General features: G+C 34.7%; 3 protein-coding genes and 1 pseudogene across 4 annotated transcripts; 3 read left to right on the top strand and 1 right to left on the bottom strand.

The window, feature by feature from the left end:
* The first annotated feature begins 563 nt into the window (after positions 1–563).
* On the top strand, positions 564–4,332 carry LOC110693421 (putative receptor-like protein kinase At4g00960). Its single transcript, XM_021870540.1, has 7 exons — positions 564–2,039; positions 2,308–2,448; positions 2,553–2,671; positions 2,788–3,004; positions 3,109–3,346; positions 3,444–3,594; positions 3,669–4,332. Exons 1-7 carry the CDS (start codon positions 1,199–1,201, stop codon positions 3,996–3,998), a joined length of 2,037 nt encoding a protein of 678 aa, XP_021726232.1. The 5' UTR covers positions 564–1,198; the 3' UTR covers positions 3,999–4,332.
* On the bottom strand, positions 3,840–10,454 carry LOC110693436 (annotated as a pseudogene).
* Positions 4,770–8,766, top strand: LOC110693422 (putative receptor-like protein kinase At4g00960). 2 transcript variants are annotated; one of them, XM_021870542.1, is made up of 7 exons: positions 4,770–5,847; positions 5,988–6,128; positions 6,240–6,358; positions 6,432–6,642; positions 6,728–6,953; positions 7,049–7,199; positions 7,297–8,766. In XM_021870542.1, exons 1-7 carry the CDS (start codon positions 5,010–5,012, stop codon positions 7,624–7,626), a joined length of 2,016 nt encoding a protein of 671 aa, XP_021726234.1. In that variant the 5' UTR covers positions 4,770–5,009; the 3' UTR covers positions 7,627–8,766. The 2 variants fall into 2 exon arrangements, with proteins under 2 accessions (XP_021726234.1, XP_021726233.1); XM_021870541.1 differs by having other exon boundaries at positions 6,716–6,953.
* A 4,205-nt stretch (positions 10,455–14,659) lies between the features above and the next one.
* LOC110693418 (putative receptor-like protein kinase At4g00960) lies at positions 14,660–18,312 on the top strand. Its single transcript, XM_021870538.1, has 7 exons — positions 14,660–16,083; positions 16,187–16,330; positions 16,423–16,541; positions 16,625–16,835; positions 17,208–17,445; positions 17,545–17,698; positions 17,796–18,312. The coding sequence occupies exons 1-7, from the start codon at positions 15,228–15,230 to the stop codon at positions 18,123–18,125; spliced, it is 2,052 nt and encodes a 683-aa protein (XP_021726230.1). The 5' UTR covers positions 14,660–15,227; the 3' UTR covers positions 18,126–18,312.
* The last annotated feature ends 932 nt before the right edge of the window (positions 18,313–19,244 follow it).

The following is a 19,244-nucleotide window of genomic DNA, read 5'->3' as shown; positions in this document are numbered from 1 at the left end:
AGAGGCATTTGGTTACAGTCAATACTGCAAAATATTTATATCAAATCGCGCTATATATGGTATTGTGCAGAATGACCCACAATGGTATGTAGTGAAAATGTGACTGGTGTTATTGGGTTTAACCAAACACTCAATTCTCTAATGAGGTCGTTGCAGAATCGAGCTGCTTCAAGTAATTCTGAGCTGATATATACTACTGGAGAAGTTAGTCTTACCGGAGGTGGAGGTCAGAAGATAACACGCCCTGTTAGAACAAACATTATTTAAATTGTCGATAATTGTCTTTTGAGATCGAAGAGCCTTTATGCCTTGGATAAGAATCTACAACGCACTAGAACGCCTTAGAAATTATGATTAATTGATTAAATCGACCTTCCTAAAACGAATGAGGAACCTTACTGGTGTTTTTTAAGAGACAAAGATCATGCGGAAATTTATCGAGTTAAAACATGATCTGCAACTTTGAGAATTTGAGGAAAAGAGTCCATACAAACACCCTATACAAGCAACGAACTCATCTCGCCGCCAACTGTGTTATAATATGAGATCAACCATCCATGAAATTTCTTGTCAGATAAACTTCAACCTTTAATGTCTTCAATCTTTAATTTAAAATTCAATAATATTAATGTTTTGAAGATTTGCAATAACACAAATTTGATGAGATGCCTCATGAGTCATGACTGATGTTCTTCTCATGCTAAACAATGACACTAAATGATTTGTCAATACACTTTGCATCTCTATCAACATCTGATCCTCCGTGATATTATCAAAGATTAATTCGAAAGTAAGTAATTAACTCTAAATCATTCTAAAAATAGTGTAACAAAAAAAAATTAGAGAAAAAAAAAACAGGGGAAAGTCAATTATAGAGTACGTTATTACTCTACTTTTACACCCACTGTTCTTTTTCTATATTCAAGAATCAAGATACGAAAAAAAAAAAGGAAAAATCCAATTTAATTTCCCACTTGAATAAGCAACCCCTACCCTACTGGCTACTGATAGAAGATACATCATATAATATTGAATGGCACATAAAATTTTGGCATATTGATCTAAAAGTAAGCTTTAAACAACTGTACTAATAGTCAAATTATGCAAAATTAACTTCTTTTTAATTAAAAACTATATTGTACCAAACTCCACCTTTCTTTTGTTCATATTTTCTATTCTCACCTTACAACTCAAAGAAATGGAGTCATCAAACATATTTCACTTGCTACTTTATTTCGTTCTCGCTCTAAGGATTCCGGAATTAACTTCAGCTCAATTTACATTCCGCCACGGTTGGTGTGGCGACGCTACTTATGCACCCAACAGCACTTACCAATCTAACCTTAGAGCAGTCCTAAACTCCCTTGCTACGGACACTCGAATCACCTATGGTTTCTATAACTTCACTGCAGGACAAGGTCCAGACAGAGTAAACTCTTTAGTCGTATGCAGGGGCGATGTTCCTCTAGGAACATGCCGGGTTTGTGTAAGAGACTCTGCTAGTTTAATCCCTCAGACTTGTCCTAACCAGAAAGAGGCATTTGGTTACAGTCAAAACTGCAAAATATTTATATCAAATCGCGCTATATATGGTATTGTGCAGAATGAGCGACAATGGTATCTGACAACTAGTGAAAATGTGACTGGTGTTATTGGGTTTAACCAAACACTCTATTCTCTAATGAGCTCGTTGCAGAATCGAGCTGCTTCAGGTAATTCTGAGCTGAAATATGCTACTGGAGGAGCTAGTCTTACTGGAGGTGGAGGTCAGAAGTTATACGGGCTTGTACAGTGTACTCCGGATTTGTCAAGGCTGGCCTGCATACAATGTATTCAAGGATCTCTTTCAATTCTCCCAACATGTTGTATTCAGCCTTCTTATACAGCTTCAGGGGTAACAATTGTCATACCGAGCTGCTTTGTTCAGTATGAGCTCTTCAATTTTACAGGGAATGTGCCTAATCTAACTCCGCCACCACTACCACCATCACCAGGACCTCCCTCGCCACCAAGCAATAATAATTCAACATCTACTGCAGGTATATATAAAAATTGTCTTCTTTTACATTCTGAAAGTGTTTGTTGAACTGTTGGTGGGTATTGAGTTGAGGTAACAAACAAGTCCTTTGATTTTGGTTAGTTTGATTTGAGTCATTTGTGGAAAACTGAATATGGGGCAGGTCTAATTTAGACAATTTAGATCATCTACTCTGCTAGACTGGGTAAATTGTGTAGTTACCTATGTTGTTCTTCTGACATGGGATATTATCTCTGATGTTCTATAGAATTAAATTCTGTTTTTTGTAGTAAAGAGAAGAAAGAAATCTCTTAATCCTAGTGTTATTGCTGTCCCAATCGTTGTCGCAACAACAATGATTATTGCTGTTGTCCTCTGCATCACATTAAGGAAGAAGAAGTTGAGAAAGGCCTGGATGCTGAAATTCAACAGTAAGCTCTGAAATCTAATAAGAAGCTCCTCATTATTAGCAATGTACTTACAAGTACAGTTTCAAGATAAGGTACCTAATTATATCCATTTATGTTAAGTGCAGAAGATGAAATTGAGACCCTTCAGTCTTTGCAATTCAGTTTGGGGACTATCAAACATGCGACAGGGGATTTTTCAGAGGTAAATAAGCTCGGAGAAGGTGGATTTGGCGTTGTTTATAAGGTAATTGTTCATCCGGCATACTGATAAATTTGTCAGATATATCTTGATTAAGAGCTTAAGATTGCTAAGAGAAAAAATAATAAAATTGTGATTAAATAGTGTTTTCTTATTTACAGTTTCAGGGTGTGTTTTCTAATGGACAAGAGCTAGCAGTGAAAAGGCTAACAAAGAATTCAGCACACGGAGATTTACAGTTCAAAAACGAAATTTTGATATTGGCCAAACTCCAACATAAGAATTTGGTCAGGCTACTAGGATTTTGCCTGCAAGAAGAAGAAATGCTTCTCATCTATGAGTTTATTGCTAATAGAAGCCTAGATTACTTTATATTTGGTAAGCAATAAAAACACTAAAAACTCAATTTAACACTTGTATGATCTTTACCTAATTAAAAAAGTACATCTAAAGTTCTAGAATTTGTTCTTTTTTTTTGGTAGATCCTGTGCAGCGTGAGACTATGAGGTGGGAAACATGCTATAAAATTATCTATGGCATTGCTAGAGGGCTCCTCTACCTTCATGAAGAGTCAAGAACACGAATTATCTATCGTGACCTTAAAGCAGGGAATGTACTTCTAGATGAGGAATTTAATCCTAAGATTGCAGATTTTGGTATGGCTAGGTTGTTTAACATTGATCAAAGTCAGACATTGGCTAGCAGAATTGTTGGTACCTAGTAAGTGTCCTAAACTTCCACCTAAATAGTAAATTCAGGTTGCACTTCATTCTGTTCTTATCACAGTTGATTTTTGAGATACAATACTTTTGTTCAGTGGATATATGTCGCCTGAGTATGTGCTCCATGGACAAGTATCAATGAAGAGCGATGTCTTTAGCTTTGGTGTACTCATCCTAGAGATTGTAAGTGGACAAATGATTAGTTCATTCTTAAATGGAGAGAAACCCGAAAATCTTCTTAGCTATGTAAGTTTGTTTATAGTACAAGTGACTAGTGTTTGTTTATAGCTATGTAAATTTACATAATGTTTTTTTTATAGGCTTGGAAGAATTGGGTAGATGGCACACCTTGGAATGTCGTTGATACTACTTTATCAGCTGGTTTCAGTACAGACATACTGAGATGCATCCACATTGGTTTATTGTGTGTTCAAGAGAACCTTGTAGACAGGCCAACAATGTCGTCGATTGATCTTATGCTAAGTAGACAGTCTCTCTCCCTTCAAAGGCCATTACAACCTGCATTCTTCATAGAGAGCATCTCTCAATCAAATGGCCGTCCCCAAGAGAACACTACAACTGAATCAAGCAGCAGAACAAGAAGAAACTCCGTTAATGAGGTCACCATAACAGAACCATACCCCAGATAACACTTAAAAAAACGAAGGGAGTAAACGGTCAAATTATTTGAATTGGACCTATCTGGGCTACAAAATATCCGTAGCCCAGTTCCAATTGGGCCACAAAGCATAGAATTGTTTTCTAATTTATTTTTCCTAAGACTATTTTCTAGATTCAATGCCGTCTTGAGTGGATAAAACTATTCAAAATTGACCGTCTCTTACTCAACTTGCATTTGCAATCCTGTGGTTTTCTTACACTTGGCTGTTTTCAATCTTTGTCTATATGTCTGTAATAAATACCAAGTAATTACTAACATCAACTTGTTGCTGAAATTTATTTTATTCCTACCACTACTTTAAATACTCCTTCCGCCCCCGAAAGAATGACCCATTTGGGTTGATTACGCGGGTATTAAGAAAGTTAAATAAAAAGAAGTCAAATTATATTGAAAATATAAATTTACATGGGGTTTATAAAAAAAAATAGAGAGAGAAGGTATTAAAAATACATGGAAAATCAAATTTTAGTATGGGAAAGCTAATTTTGCACAAATATTATTGCAAATTGGTGGATGTTTTAATGTAAATGGGTCATTCTTTTTGAGACTAAAATTAGACCAAATGGATCGTTCTTTCGGGGACGGAGGGAGTAATTGGAGAACACAACCTTAGTCTATTTTAGTCAAAAGTCAATGGAATAAATTAAAATTAGAAAAATAAGATCTGATGTTTAAAATTCTACCATGTGCATATTACGGAGTATATGTAACTCAAAACGGAAAATGCCGAGTATTAACACAAATCACGTACATTGAATGAGAATGCATGGCCCTACTGACTTTGCACTTTGCACCACATATATAAACAGGAAGTATGAGCAAATTAGCACATATAGATCGAATAATTAAAGTATGAAAACAAATATATAATACAATTTGATTAAGGTGCCTTAGATAATTCAGTCAATCCATAAGTCTTCATATTGTTGGTCACTTTGATGTATAATCTCTATTCTCTAGCTTAAACTAAATTTACACTATGGATTTTCTAACACCACTCTTCTTATTAGTCCTTCAATTCATCTTCATTTCATTGATTCCCAAAACATCTGCCCAGTTCCAATTCCTCTACAGCAAATGTGGAAACACCGGTTTCTACACCCCGAACAGCACTTACCAATCCAATCTCAAAACAGTCCTCAACTCTCTTTCAACCACTCAAGTGACAAATGGCTACTACAACCTCACCGTGGGGCAAAAGCCCGACAAAGTCGAAGCTATGGTCCTCTGTAGGGGAGATGTCCCGGTGAATACTTGTCGCCTTTGTATGCGTGACTCGGCTGCCAATCTCCCATTGTTCTGTCCGAATCAAGCACAGGCATTTGGGTACTCCGATCACTGCATAATCTTTTACTCAAACAACGCTACTTTTCACGTTGTAAGAGATAGGCCAAGGTGGGGTCTATGGAATGGTAATAATGTTTCTGATATCATAGGGTTCAACAATACACTTACTGCCTTAATGAAGAACTTGCAGAATCAGGCTTCTTCAGAAAATTCTGAACTGAAATCTGCTTCTGGACAGACTAATCTTACTGGTACAAATAAAACAATGTATGGGCTTGTGCAGTGTTCTCCTGATTTGTCTAGGCATGATTGTGTCGTGTGTGTACAGGATCTATTCAGTTTCTTTCCAAGGTGGTTTGTTACGCCTACATTTACAGCTGCAGGAGCAAGAGTGATAACGCCCAGCTGCAATCTTCGGTATGAAATCTACAGTTTTTATGGTAATGTAACTGATGTAGGTCTTCCGTCATCACCACCCCCACTGCTACCACCACCATCATTTGTATCAAACAGAAGTACTACTGCAAAAGGTACAGGATAAACAAAAGTTTTGAATCAACTGTTATTTTATTACCAGTTATTTTCATTATAGGTTCTGAATGTCTTCAGATTTCTGGGACTTATATGATATTGAACAAATAACATAGGTTTACTATATTTCTCCTGATAGTTGAACAGAGCAAAAAGTCTCATACCACCATTTTCATCGTTCTCCCAATCCTTGGGTCCCTAGTACTCATCATAATCATAGCCTCAATCGGTTTCACACTAAGGAAGAAGAAGCTAAAACAGTCAACCACAAAAATTAACAGTAAGCCAGAACACTACTTTTTTATGAAGTAATATACTTTGGTTTTGTTGACTCAATTGTTTTTAACTATGTAGTTTAACTTTAACCTTTTATATATGTGTCTGTTAATAGAAGAAGAAATTGAAACTCTCCAGTCCTTGCAATACAGTATTGGAACCATCAAGGTTGCAACAGATGATTTTTCAGATAATAATTATCTTGGAGAAGGTGGATTTGGTACTGTTTATAAGGTAAAATCAGTTCCTAAATCTGTCAAATAATCAATTCTGAACTAAAGTTAATGAATCATCTTCGCTGTTTAAGGGGAAGCTACCTGATCACCAAGAAATAGCAGTAAAGAGGCTAGCAAGGAATTCAGTTCAAGGAGATTTACAGTTTAAGAATGAAATTCTGATATTAGCTAAGCTTCAGCATAGGAATCTAGTGAGGCTTCTAGGATTCTGCTTGGAAGAAGATGAAATGCTTCTAATTTACGAGTTTGTGACCAACAAAAGCCTTGACAACTTCCTATTTGGTTAGTAGGAAAAAATTTGTACCGATCATTCCTGCATGTTATGCTCTGATTGTCTGACATTTCAAAAATACAGATACTATGCAAGGTAAATCTATGCCATGGGAAACACGTTACAAAATCATTAACGGCATTGCAAGAGGGCTTCTTTACCTTCATGAAGACTCTAGACTGCGCATTATTCATCGGGACCTTAAAGCTGGTAATGTTCTACTAGATGCAGAATTCAACCCAAAGATTGCAGATTTTGGCATGGCAAGGTTGTTTAACATTGACCAGACTCAGGCAGCAGCAAGCAGGATTGTTGGAACCTAGTGAGTATCACTAAAATAATACCTATATGCAAATATGATCGATTTTGTTATCAATTTTTTTTAACTTTGAGACACGATACTTTGTTTTTTGGCAGTGGATACATGGCACCCGAGTATGTGCTCCATGGTCACGTCTCAATGAAGTCCGATGTCTTCAGTTTTGGTGTACTTATCCTAGAGATTGTAAGCGGTCAAAGGATTAGCTCTTTCCAAATTGGAGAAAATCCCGAAAATCTGCTTACTTTTGTAAGTGGACATGATCATCTTATTTGCATTCAGGTGATACAGGCATTGATTAATCACACAAGATAAGTAAGCTAACAATATATTTTCGGTGTCACAGGCATGGAAAAATTGGCTAGAAGGGAAAGCTTGGAATCTTGTTGATCCTACATTATCTCCTGCATTTAGTACAGAGATATTGAGATGCATACACATCGGTTTGCTGTGTGTCCAGCATAACATGGCAGACAGACCTTCTATGTCTTTGGTTGAGCTTATGCTAAGTAGCTCTTCTCTTTCTCTCCAGGTGCCTTCACAACCAGCTTTTTTCACTCGAAGCCATACACCAGCTAATGCAACCTCTCAAGGGAATACCTCAGGTCAATCTACTAGTAGAATGTTTGAGTGTTCAATAAATGAGGTTTCTATGACAGAAATCTACCCTCGATAGTACAACCCTACTACTTGAAGCTTCTGATAGATGAACATCCTTATAAACTATTTACATGATTAAAGTTTCAGTTTTTTTTAGTCCATACGACTCTGAAATAATCTATGAGAGCAAGAAAGCAGGGGCTTGCAATAGAGTTGCTATGAACAGTTATGGCTGTACATAGAAGTGATGCAGAGGAAAGAAGTACAGCAGCCAACAGGGAACAGGTTCCATTCAGCTTTATAATTTAGCTGTAGAGGTGTATTATTTAAACAACCTTCTTCATTTTAAGGCATTTTAGGAAGATTAAGAGGTGTGTACAAATGCATTGGTTCATTTGATCATTATTTATGTATTGTGAAGATTGAAAGACCCATTCAGTTAATTGAATCCTTAACCTAAAATGTAAGAATATGGCTGGCATAATTTCAATCATCTGGGATAAATGAGAAGCATTGTTTGAAGGAAATGCAGAAGTTTTGTCAGAGATTTCAATCAACAGAGTAATTAAAGTCTTATAGGTTATGCTAGACTAAAATAAATCACAAGTATATGTTGATGCTACAAGAGATGTAAGCTTCCATTTTTGAGAAATAACACAAGACACAAAGCACATGATTAGCTTAAGGCTACATGACTACATCTCTCAATCTGCTACTACGTCAGTCACATTTTACACTACATAATCTATATTTATGCACCAATACAAAGAAGTGGAGAAAGATATGGCATAAAAAAGTGGACAAAGTCCATAACATACCAGAATATATGAATTCATAGAGACTTGATGCTACATTTACACTAAAACTTCTACTACCTATGTAATCTTACTGGTGCACAGTGTAGTAAAATATTCAAGCATTCTAAATTTCAAACAAACTAAGAAAGACGAGTACACTTTGAGCAAAACTGCAAAACAACATGAACCTTTCATGGTTTAGAAAGGTTCTACATATGTTTTGTTTTACGAGATCAAGAATCATTGATATTAAAAAGGCCTTCGATTCAAAGCATTTGTTTTATAACAGAGAAAACTACGGAAACATGAGTACCCTGTTTTATGTTTTGTTTTCCAAGATCATCCATCACTTGTTCACAGAATGGACATTATTTAAGAAAATAATGCAGAAAGTCTTGTAAGAACACAGATTAAAACAAACTTACCTTCTTACAGTACTTTAGATCCTTCATAAGAGAACAGGCGAACTGCATTTGAGTAGCTTGTTTCTGCAAGTTCTTCTGTACTTATCTCAAGCAGAGAAGCCACATAGGTCAGAACATTATGAATATTAGCTGGATGATTCAACATTCCTTTTGGCAATTCTTGTGCTTCGTTTTCAGCTTCTGATATGTCACAGTTATCCCTTAAATGTGGATTCTCTTCTAGTGTCTGAAGTTCAGGAGGAAGGGAAGGATCACCTTCCACCACATACAAATCACCCAAATTGAACTTAGGCAAGGCATCAGGGGCATCAGTCTCGAGCAGTATTCTATCAGAAGGCACTACTTTCAGCAATTTCCTTGCCTTTTGAGATTCCATTGGCATAAGATGTCCAGAGAACGAAAAATAAGCACCAAGCCTTGCTAATTCAGGAACCATCTCAGCAGACCCTAAATAAGAGTGAAGAATTACTCCATCAGGAAACGGCCCAACTTCCTTCATCACATCAAGAATCTCACCAAAGGCACGAACACAATGAACAGAAACCGGCCTTTTCAGCTATTTCACTAATTCTAGCTGTTTCTTGAACACCTCAACCTGAACGTCAAAATCAGTCTCTTTCCCTCTGAACCCTTTATCAAGACCAATCTCCCCAACAGCTGCACAGGGTGTTGACTCAAAATACTGTTTCAAAACGGTAAACCAGTCTGCCGTCCTCTCAGGAACAAACCACGGATGAACACCAAAAGAAGGAACAACAGATGGATATGACTCACTCATCTGCTTGACTGAATCCCAGTCCTTCTCCGAAACCCCATTAACAACAAAATAATCAATGCCGGATTCAAGAGTATTGATTAATCGTGGGGTGAGGCTTAAAATCCTCGGGTCCTGAAGGTGACAATGTGCATCAAAGAGTTTCATTGCCTCTAACCAACTTACACAAACTACTCTCAATTCTCAAATCAATCACACTATGCTGTCCTCAACAATGGAATTTCTGTTTTCTAAGAAAGAATCTATCCATAAATGGAAACTTGCAACAATCCCAAGTTCAATTAGCCCTATAATTTCATAACAATGATGCACAAAATGTTAATTTCATAAGCAAATTTTCAAGAAAGTAGAAATTAATCAATTGAATCTCAGCATAATTCACTAACTCACAAAGAAATCAACAAATCCAAAATAAAACCCAATTCTTCTTATTGGACTGAATCAATGATCGCAATTCATTAAATCGCTAATAATTCGATTAATATTGAACTAAATAGGTGTATCTACAGAAATAATTAAAATCATCCAAGTTCAATAATAAACAATAATAATTGCGGAATTCCACTGATAAATCAGATTAAAACACAAAAAGTTAGTACAAATTTGCGGATTTGATACCTGAAAACTAAAATTTGGGGTTGAGATGAAATATTAGTGCTGAAATGATCTTCAGGAACCCGGCAAAAAAAAGTCAACGATGGTTACTCTTTTGCACAATTTCAGTTGTTTGATGTTTTTTTTTTGACGGGAAGAACAAAAAAAAAAAAAAACTCCGACCCGATTAAGTGGCCCGTAATGCCAATAATACCCGATATATTTTGAGTCCTGACCCGAATTTGGCTTGAAAATCCAAAACTCTACGGCCCAAAAATACGGTCCAGCCCAGTAACTTGGACAGAAAATTACTCCCTCCGTTTTTAAATACTTATTCCATTTTTTCATGTGCAAAATTTTAGGAGCATTTGGAGAAAGTAATAAAATATGAAGGTAGTGGGGTAAGTGAAAGAATAAAAAAATTTATACAGTACCAGACTACCAGTAATTGAGAGAATTGGAGGAGAGATAATATAAAATGAATAAAAATATGATTTATGTTAGGTCTACTAGTTTAGAAAAATGAATTCAATATTGTAAAAGTTTTACAAATAAGAAAATAAAGCAAGTGTTTAAAAATAATCGAGAAAGGAAAGTGGAGCAATATTTAAAAATAGAGGGAGTATATAATTTGATTTTGCCGGTGACACCAAAGTACGTCCTTCATGCCTCATGGTCACATTTCCATGAAGTCCAATGTCTTCAGCTTTGGAGTACTTGTCCTAGAGATGGTAAGCGGTCAAAGGATTAGCTCATTCCAATCTAGAGACAATCCTGAAAATATGCTTACCTTTGTAAGTATGATTACTAATTGTAAACATCGATAATTAACCAAATAAATTAAATAGCCTAACAATGTTATTATTTCGATGTCACAGGCATGGAAAAATTGGCTAGAAGGAAATGCATGGAATGTTGTTGATCCTACATTATCCCCTGCATTTAGTACAGAAATATTGAGATGCATACACATTGGTTTGTTGTGTGTGCAACATAACATGGCCAATAGACCTACGACGTCTTCAATAGGTCTTATGCTAAGTAGCAGCACCATGACTCTCAACGTACCTTCACAGCCTGCGTTTTTCTCACGAAGTCACACACCATCAAGTATGCCCTCACCGGAACATAGTTCAAACCAATCGAGTAGTCAATTGCCTGCTTGTTCAATTAATGAGGGTTCCATCACACAGGTCTACCCTCGATAGTACTGCCTGATTGAGGCTGCTTATATCCAAACTTAAAGCCGCCGAATTTTGCACTGTTTGGACGTTTGGTCATAATATACACAGATCAATAGAGATGAAGCTCTAGTGTATGTCTTGACTCTTGACCATTACAATTTTCATTCCAAAGGAAAAAAACTGGTAATAAAAAAAGCTACTATTTAAGCATTGCAGCCAATGGCCCAGTGGGCCTGAATTTTTGGCCTAATGGGCCTGAATTTTGGGCCTAATGTGTGTGATGTTGGACAGTCCACTCATTTTCAATTCTCTATAGGAATTTAGGCAACACCCATTTTCTGTAGTTTTCTTTGTCAAAGAGTGTGTCAGTGTACTGGACACATATGCTAAGAGCACTCTCACTCATGGTCAAAAATATGCCCATAAGGAGAAATTCAAGGTAAAAAACCAAAAATATGTATCCTACTCATGAGCAAAAAAATAAATGCCCATGAGGAAAATAAGAAATGCCCAAGGTCATGGCATTTTTGTAATGCTACAGTAACTTGTGTAGCCCACTAATTAAATCTAAAAATAGATATTTTGACTAATTTAACGTATTTAAAAACAAAAATAAAATTATTAATGTTCATAATTTATTTTTATCTATAAGTAGACACCCATTTTGTTATATTTTTGTGCACTTCGAAAAATCACATTTTTCTACTTAATTCGTTATTATTAAAAATTTTACTTTTGTTGTGGGTTTATTTTAGCCCATGAGTGTGTGAGGACTTGTATAAAAAAAAACGCCCATGGAAAAAAGTGGAAAAGAAGAGTGAGAAAGTGGGTAGAGAGAGAATGACAATTTATTTTTTTGACCATGAGTGAGAGTGGTCTAATTGTGCTTCAAAATTCAAAAGCATGCAATAGCATACTACTCCGTATGATATTGTTATTTATTTTTAATAAATAATAATAAATTCGTAACTAAAAAAAACAATAATATATACCAAAATAGCTAATTTGACAAAAGTATTTACCAAAACGGTTAATTATAAAATCTAATTCCCAAACTAGATAAATTCATTGATTTGAAAGGATATTATTTATTTTTTTATTCCTTTAAACCGATTCGGTTCACTGACTTCACTCTGATTCGATTAACTTTATGGTTTTTTTTTAGGTATTATTTAAAAAGAATTACTTCGTAGTTGTTCCTTTTAGCCTCTTATCTCCAAAGTACTACTGTTTCAGGATTTGCTCTTACAACCTCATTCATCCATTGAGGGAGAATCTTGTTTGATACAAATTCTTAAATGGACCTAGTTCACACTAATTTATTGTGGACCACTAACATTAGAGAAAGTATGATTTTTTTATTAATAAAAAAAGGGTCACCATAATTTTAAAAAAAAGTTCACTATTTTGAAATAAAAATCATTTTGGTAATATATAGGCCTAAGTGGTTATTTTGTAATGAAATATTTTATATACAGATCAATATGAATAATAAAGGACACTATGTTAAAATTAGGATAATAGCGTCGTATTTCAAGTTTAAGGTTACTATGTTAAAAATAATGGTCACTATGTTCAATATAATGTCAGTTGCGTCTTGCGTGTGTATAGACCTCGGGTCCACAACACGCAAGTCTTTTTGCTTGTTTGATTCATCCCAATCACCAAATAAGTTCCTTATAGCCTTTTGTTTTGCTAACCTAGCTTTCTTGTAACTTATCTGAAAGTTAAACCTCAAGTTGATATGTGTTACTATTGCTGCCACAGTTAGAGAAAATTGAGCATTCACAAATTGTTCAATCTTGCTGTCCACAAAGTTGGAGTCTAAATTAAAAAATATATATTTATATTAACAAACATTAATAAAAAGTATAGAATTAATAGACATGAAAAAGATGAGCAATACTTTTTTTTTTTTTTTTACTTGAGATAAACAATACCTTAAAGTCCCTTATTGTCGTATAAATTTGCGGTAGTATTGATAGAACAATACTACTTGAAATTTCTAATTTTTGTGATTGATATGATCAAGATGAAAAATTAGAGCTTTTAATTTTAATTTATTTTTATCGAAATAAGGGTTCTGCGAGTCTGTAATTGTTTACATTCTTAGTAGCTTTGTGCTTAAATTTTCCAACTTAAAAAATCTTTAAGGAAATAAAAATAAAACCAGAAAAACAAAAATAAAAAAAAAATAATAAAGTAAGTGAACCAAACCGGTTCAATGGAAATAATACCTAAAGATTATCATTTCAAATCAATAAATTTAGCTAGTTTGGGAATTAAATTTTATAATTAGCCGTTTTGGTAAATACTTTTATCAAACTAGCCATTTTAGTAAAAGATCATGTTTATTTATCCTACTATTTTGTTCTTAAAATAAACGAGTGTATCAGTGTATCTTGAAGATCATGCACATGTGTCCATAATGTGCATGTAACTTGATTATAATACTCCGTAATAGTTAAACAACTTCTTCTCTTTGTATTATTAAAACTTCAAATATCTTTAGACTATAATCTTCAATTGAATAAAAAAAAAATCTCATAAAACATTTGTCATCATAATTGACCTTTGACCCCATAAAAATATAGTACATTTTTGTCACCAATTTAATAGTATATAATTCATAGCCACCCATTATAAAACGAAGTAAATTAAATCATTGTTTAATCAAATTCACTCCATTCCAAACCCAATCTTAACTTTTTATTAAGTCACTTAATTAGAAATAATTGATGGCCACTTCTTGTTGACTAGCAAGTAAGCTGCCTTCGGAAAGTTCTATCCACTAACCTTTAAATAGTAACCTCAGCTCATTAGTTGAGAACAAACTTCCGTTTCTTATTTTTTTGTTACGTTTGGAATATTTTTGTGAGAGAAGAATACTTTAAGTGTATTGAATGAGATCCTAATTTATAATACTGTATAATAAAATAAAATAATCCTAATTTGTAATCTCGTGATCAAAGCTTATATTTCCTCCGTTTTCTTTTACTTGCAACACTTCCCTAAAAAGGAAATGTCACAATATTTGCAACACACTACAAAAGAAAAATTGCTTTATGGAAAAACTATATTATTTCCCTTATTTAAAGCATATGGCCTACTAAATTACACTCCTAACAACCACTCATCTCATTTTAAAGTGTATTATATTATGTGAACCCCACATTTCTTAAATACAGTGAAAAAGTGTGTATTGCATCTAAAATAAAACGGGGGAAGTAGTAATTTAAAAAGAGATTCTTTGAATGATTTATAAAGGGCGTAGCAAGTGGAGTGACATAAGAATGATAACAATAGAAATGGATGGGATGATAGATGTTTATATGAGGATAAGTGATAGACCAATAATATTTTTTGGTCAACATATTCTTTCTGCAATTATATACTCCTTCTGTCTTTTGTTTTTTGCTTCATGCTGTAATAATGTTACTTTATTACTAAGTAATTTTTTCGTTGAAATAAAGTAATATAGAGAAGAGTGGTGGAATTTAAAGGGTGGTTTTAAGAATAAAGGTGTATATCCTTAGCTTTAAGGGCTTGTTCATATTTACTTAATTTCAGTTCAGTTCAGCTTCAATAAGTTCAGTTCAGCTCCAATCAATTCAATTCAACTCAGTTTAGTAAATATGAACTGACCCTAAAGATAAAATGAGGCAAAATTAAAGAGACGAGCTACAAAGGAAATTGAAGAAAGGGTGGAATAATTAATTACGCATCATTAGTTTTGAAGAAACAACATGAATTGAAAACATTAAGTTGAAACCAACTTTTCTATCTCATTGACTAGTTAGTTCGTTAACCAAAATTGATCCTCAAGAAAAATATTCACCATTCTTTCTTCCATTTCTTACTTTAGTTTGTACTATATATTTTTCCTTCTTCAATATTTTTGCATGCATCGCTTGACAAACAAAATTAATGCTAATATGGAGTCTTCAAACCTTCACTTCTTAGTACTCAGTCTCATAATTTCTTCTACCATGCCCAAGTTTGTCTCAGCTCAGAGCTCGTTCCGCAGGCAGTGGTGCAGCGACACGACTTACGCACCAAACAGCACTTACCAATCCAACCTTCAAGCAGTCCTAAACTCTCTATCGACAGACACTCGAATCACCTACGGGTTTTACAATATAACAGCAGGACACGAACCGGACAAAGTGAGTTCATTAGCCCTATGCAGGGGTGATGTCCCTGTTAATACATGCCGGAATTGTATTAAAAACTCGGCTATTTTGCTCATTAATACCGTTTGTCCTAACCAAATGGAAGGATTTGGGTATAGTGGATATTGCTCAGTATTTTTCTCAAACCGTTCTATTTATGGGAAAGTACAAAATGTGGTAGACCCATGGTTTTATGCAGATAGACCACCTGTTACGAATACTCGTGGTTTCAGTGATGCACTGTCTTTGCTGATGCAATCGTTGAAGAATCGAGCTGGTTCCGGTAACTCAGAGATGAAGTATGCTGCAGACAAGGCTAATACATCAGGTGGTCAGAGTTTGTACGGTCTTGTGCAGTGCACACCAGATTTGTCAAAGCGAAGTTGTATGCAGTGTAGTCAAAAGTTAATTGATTATTTCCCTTCGTGTTGTATTCAATCGAATTACACGGCTTCTGGAGTTATGCTTGTTTTACCGAATTGCTTTGTTCGGTATGATATCAATTCCTTCTATGGGAATGTGCCTGATGATCCTCTGCCTACGTCGTCACTCAACATCAGTCCATCAAATAATGCTACTACTTCAGGTAATATCGAACACATAATAATTCATACCTCAATTGTTGCTTGAAATACTTTGTCAAGTTTTTTGGACTAGTTAACAATTATGGATTATATGATTTATGGTAGGTCGAAAAAGTAATAAGACTCGAATAGTCGGTATTGTTTCAATCGCACTTGGTGTGTCAACTATGTTACTTGCTACAAGTATCATCTTCAGCATCTTATTAAAGAAAAGAAAATTGAGGAAATCTTGGATGGTGAAATTCAGCAGTAAGATTTTTAGTCTAATTTACAGCTTTCTTTCATGTAATTTGCTTCTTGTATATAATAATGTTGGTAATTTTGTTAATGGGTAAGTGCAGAAGATGAAATTGAGGAAATAAAATCGTTACAATTTAGTCTTGGAGCTATGAAGCAGGCAACACAGAACTTTTCTGAGGAATATAAGCTCGGAGAAGGCGGATTTGGCTCTGTTTATAAGGTACTAATTCAATCAAACAACTCGATAGAGAGTATGAGTACAAATAAGCCATCTTTTTTTTAATTTCCTAATCCATTTTTCAGGGTGTACTTCCTGATGGACAAGAGATAGCAGTGAAAAAACTTGTAAAGAACTCGGGGCAGGGCGATGCAGAGTTTAAAAATGAAGTACTGATATTAGCAAAGCTCCACCATAGAAATTTGGTGAGACTTTTGGGATTTTGCTTACATGGAAAAGAAATGATTCTCGTCTACGAGCTCGTTGCTAATAGAAGCCTTGATAAGTTTATATTTGGTGAGTGAAAAAACTTCTGATAGAATGATGGTAAGCTTAAGTCGATAGTTGAGGCTAAGAATATGTTTTATACTCTATCACTCCCCCTCATATGAAAGACCATTTGGGCTTGATATGTGGATGCAACACATGCCCTTACATACCCGAAGAGGGGTGAATGAGATGCAGCATAGGTCATTCGTGACCTTTGTGTCATGCTGACTCCGATACTATGTTAATGGACAACTCAACCAAAAGCTTAAGCTTAAGCTGATGGCTGAGGTCCACGAATATAATTTATACTCTATTAGATTTGATACCTCGCTCTAAGGGAATTGATTTTAATTGATCAATAAGATTGTCTAAAATTCTGTTACACGTAATCAAATGCAGATCCATTAAGTCGCCAATCTATGCAGTGGGAAACACGTTACAAAATCATCAATGGCGTTGCTAGAGGGATCTTGTACCTCCATGAAAATTCTAGACTAAAAATCATACATCGCGACCTCAAAGCAGCTAATATTCTCTTAGACGAGGATTTCTATCCTAAGATCGCAGATTTTGGTATGGCAAGGCTATTTAACTTTGATCAAACTCAAACACAAGCTAGCAAAATTGTCGGTACCTTGTAAGCATCCAAAATCTTCAAACTCTACCTACCATATTAGTATTGGCTTATGTTTTTATGATTTCTTTGTACAAGAAATAAAATATCTTGTTTTTGCAGAGGTTACATTTCACCTGAGTATGCTCTTGAACGTCAAGTATCAGTAAAGTCAGACGTCTACAGCTTTGGTGTACTCGTCCTAGAGATAGTAAGCGGGCAAAGGATTACTTCATTTTTTTACGATGAGGACAATCAAGAAAACCTCTTAAGCTTTGTAAGTTACCTTATAAAAATTTGACATATTTTGATAACTTTCTTTCACAATGTTACAAAAATTTATAAATGGCATTTGAAACATTGGTTTATAATAGGCTTGGAGAAATTGGACTGAAGGCAATGCTTCTTATCTGGTAGATCCTGTAATACAACCCGGTTCTAGTACCGAGATATTAAAATGCATCCACATCGGTTTGTTGTGTGTCCAAGACGACCCTACGGACAGGCCAACGATGGCTGCAGTCGATCTTATGTTGAGTAGTGATTCTGTTACACTTCAAGTACCGGCGCAGCCTGCATTTTGTACCGAGGACCAAAATCTACCTGATATGCTCTTGGAGTGGAGTACAACGACTAAGTCGAGTGTAAGATTAGAGGGAGGTTCAATCAATAATGTTTCGATAACAGAGTTGCACCCTAGGTAATGGAGCTTAAGATGACCCTAGAAGGTATCGAATGGATACCCGGAATTAATTGTCAAGTGAATAGTTTTTTCTTCGTTTTTATTATAGTTGTAATAGTAGTTTGACTTTTACATTATTTATGTGTTTTACTTTGACTATTGTTGATGACTTATACTCAAGCAAATACATAGTAATTTGAGATCTTTTATATTCGTCTCGATTTATACTATTTTAATATTAAATATTTATAATTTTTACATATTGGTAATTAAAGATATTAGCGATTGAAATCATATATGGTATACGTGAAAAGAGAAATGTTGCTATAAAAAAAATATATAGCGGAAGTATATATTAAACCATGTTACTTATGACTACTAAATTATTTACACAAACAGGTGAATCGATTGATGTATTATCGACTTATCGTGAGTTTAGCCTTGTAACAAAACACGACGCTATTTATTTGAAATAGATTTCCTGACGTTTAAATTAAGAATACAGTGATTTGAATATCATTTTCTTGGTTCTTTTGTATAAATAGTTAAGAAATATGGAGTGACTTTTTGTTATCTTTGCGAAGTAGTTTTGATTTGAGCTCAAAGTTATCACTAATAAATTATAAAAAGATTATACTTAGGGTCTGTTCACTTCAACTTAATTTCAGTTCAGTTCAGCTCTAATCAGTTCAGTTCAGCTCCTAATTTCCTTTCTCATAAATATTCATTTCAGCTCTATTTAGTTCAGTTCAGTTTAATTAGCTTCAATTCATTTCATTTCAGTTCACTAAATGTTAACAGACCCTGAGTCAATTTGTCTTTTTCAAATTAAAAGATTATTGTAGGAATAATACTAGTAATTGTCTACAAGACTACTACGTCCTAGACTTTAGGGTACTACTTGATCAATTATTCAAGGTAATTTCGTTACCTTAGCTTGACTCGTGATCCATTATTGATCCATTATTCAAGATTTTTTTTTTTCATTTGGTCAAGAAGGACAAAACATGACAATTTGACAATGAATAACCACCCATTGTTCCTTGTATTACAGTTAGACATGAAGATTTTTTTTTTTTTCCTTTTCATTTGGTCAAGAAGGACAAGAACATGACAGCTTAACAAATGAATGACCAAGAAA

The sequence above is a fragment of the Chenopodium quinoa genome, unplaced genomic scaffold (genome assembly GCF_001683475.1).
Source record: "Chenopodium quinoa cultivar QQ74 unplaced genomic scaffold, ASM168347v1, whole genome shotgun sequence".
Lineage (NCBI taxonomy): Eukaryota > Viridiplantae > Streptophyta > Magnoliopsida > Caryophyllales > Amaranthaceae > Chenopodium > Chenopodium quinoa.
This window is presented reverse-complemented; position numbering and strand designations above follow the sequence as displayed.

Bases quoted from the DNA above. Each gene is read 5' to 3' on its own strand.
- LOC110693421 (XM_021870540.1), top strand. From the start codon at position 1,199: ATGGAGTCATCAAACATATTTCACTTGCTACTTTATTTCGTTCTCGCT. The intron at 3,347-3,443 runs GTAAGTGTCCTA...ACTTTTGTTCAG, and splicing joins AGCAGAATTGTTGGTACCTA to TGGATATATGTCGCCTGAGT. The intron at 3,595-3,668 runs GTAAGTTTGTTT...TTTTTTTTATAG, and splicing joins CCGAAAATCTTCTTAGCTAT to GCTTGGAAGAATTGGGTAGA.
- LOC110693422 (XM_021870541.1), top strand. From the start codon at position 5,010: ATGGATTTTCTAACACCACTCTTCTTATTAGTCCTTCAATTCATCTTC. The intron at 6,129-6,239 runs GTAAGCCAGAAC...GTCTGTTAATAG, and splicing joins GTCAACCACAAAAATTAACA to AAGAAGAAATTGAAACTCTC. The intron at 6,954-7,048 runs GTGAGTATCACT...GTTTTTTGGCAG, and splicing joins AGCAGGATTGTTGGAACCTA to TGGATACATGGCACCCGAGT.
- LOC110693418 (XM_021870538.1), top strand. From the start codon at position 15,228: ATGCATCGCTTGACAAACAAAATTAATGCTAATATGGAGTCTTCAAAC. The intron at 17,446-17,544 runs GTAAGCATCCAA...TTGTTTTTGCAG, and splicing joins AGCAAAATTGTCGGTACCTT to AGGTTACATTTCACCTGAGT. The intron at 17,699-17,795 runs GTAAGTTACCTT...GGTTTATAATAG, and splicing joins AAGAAAACCTCTTAAGCTTT to GCTTGGAGAAATTGGACTGA.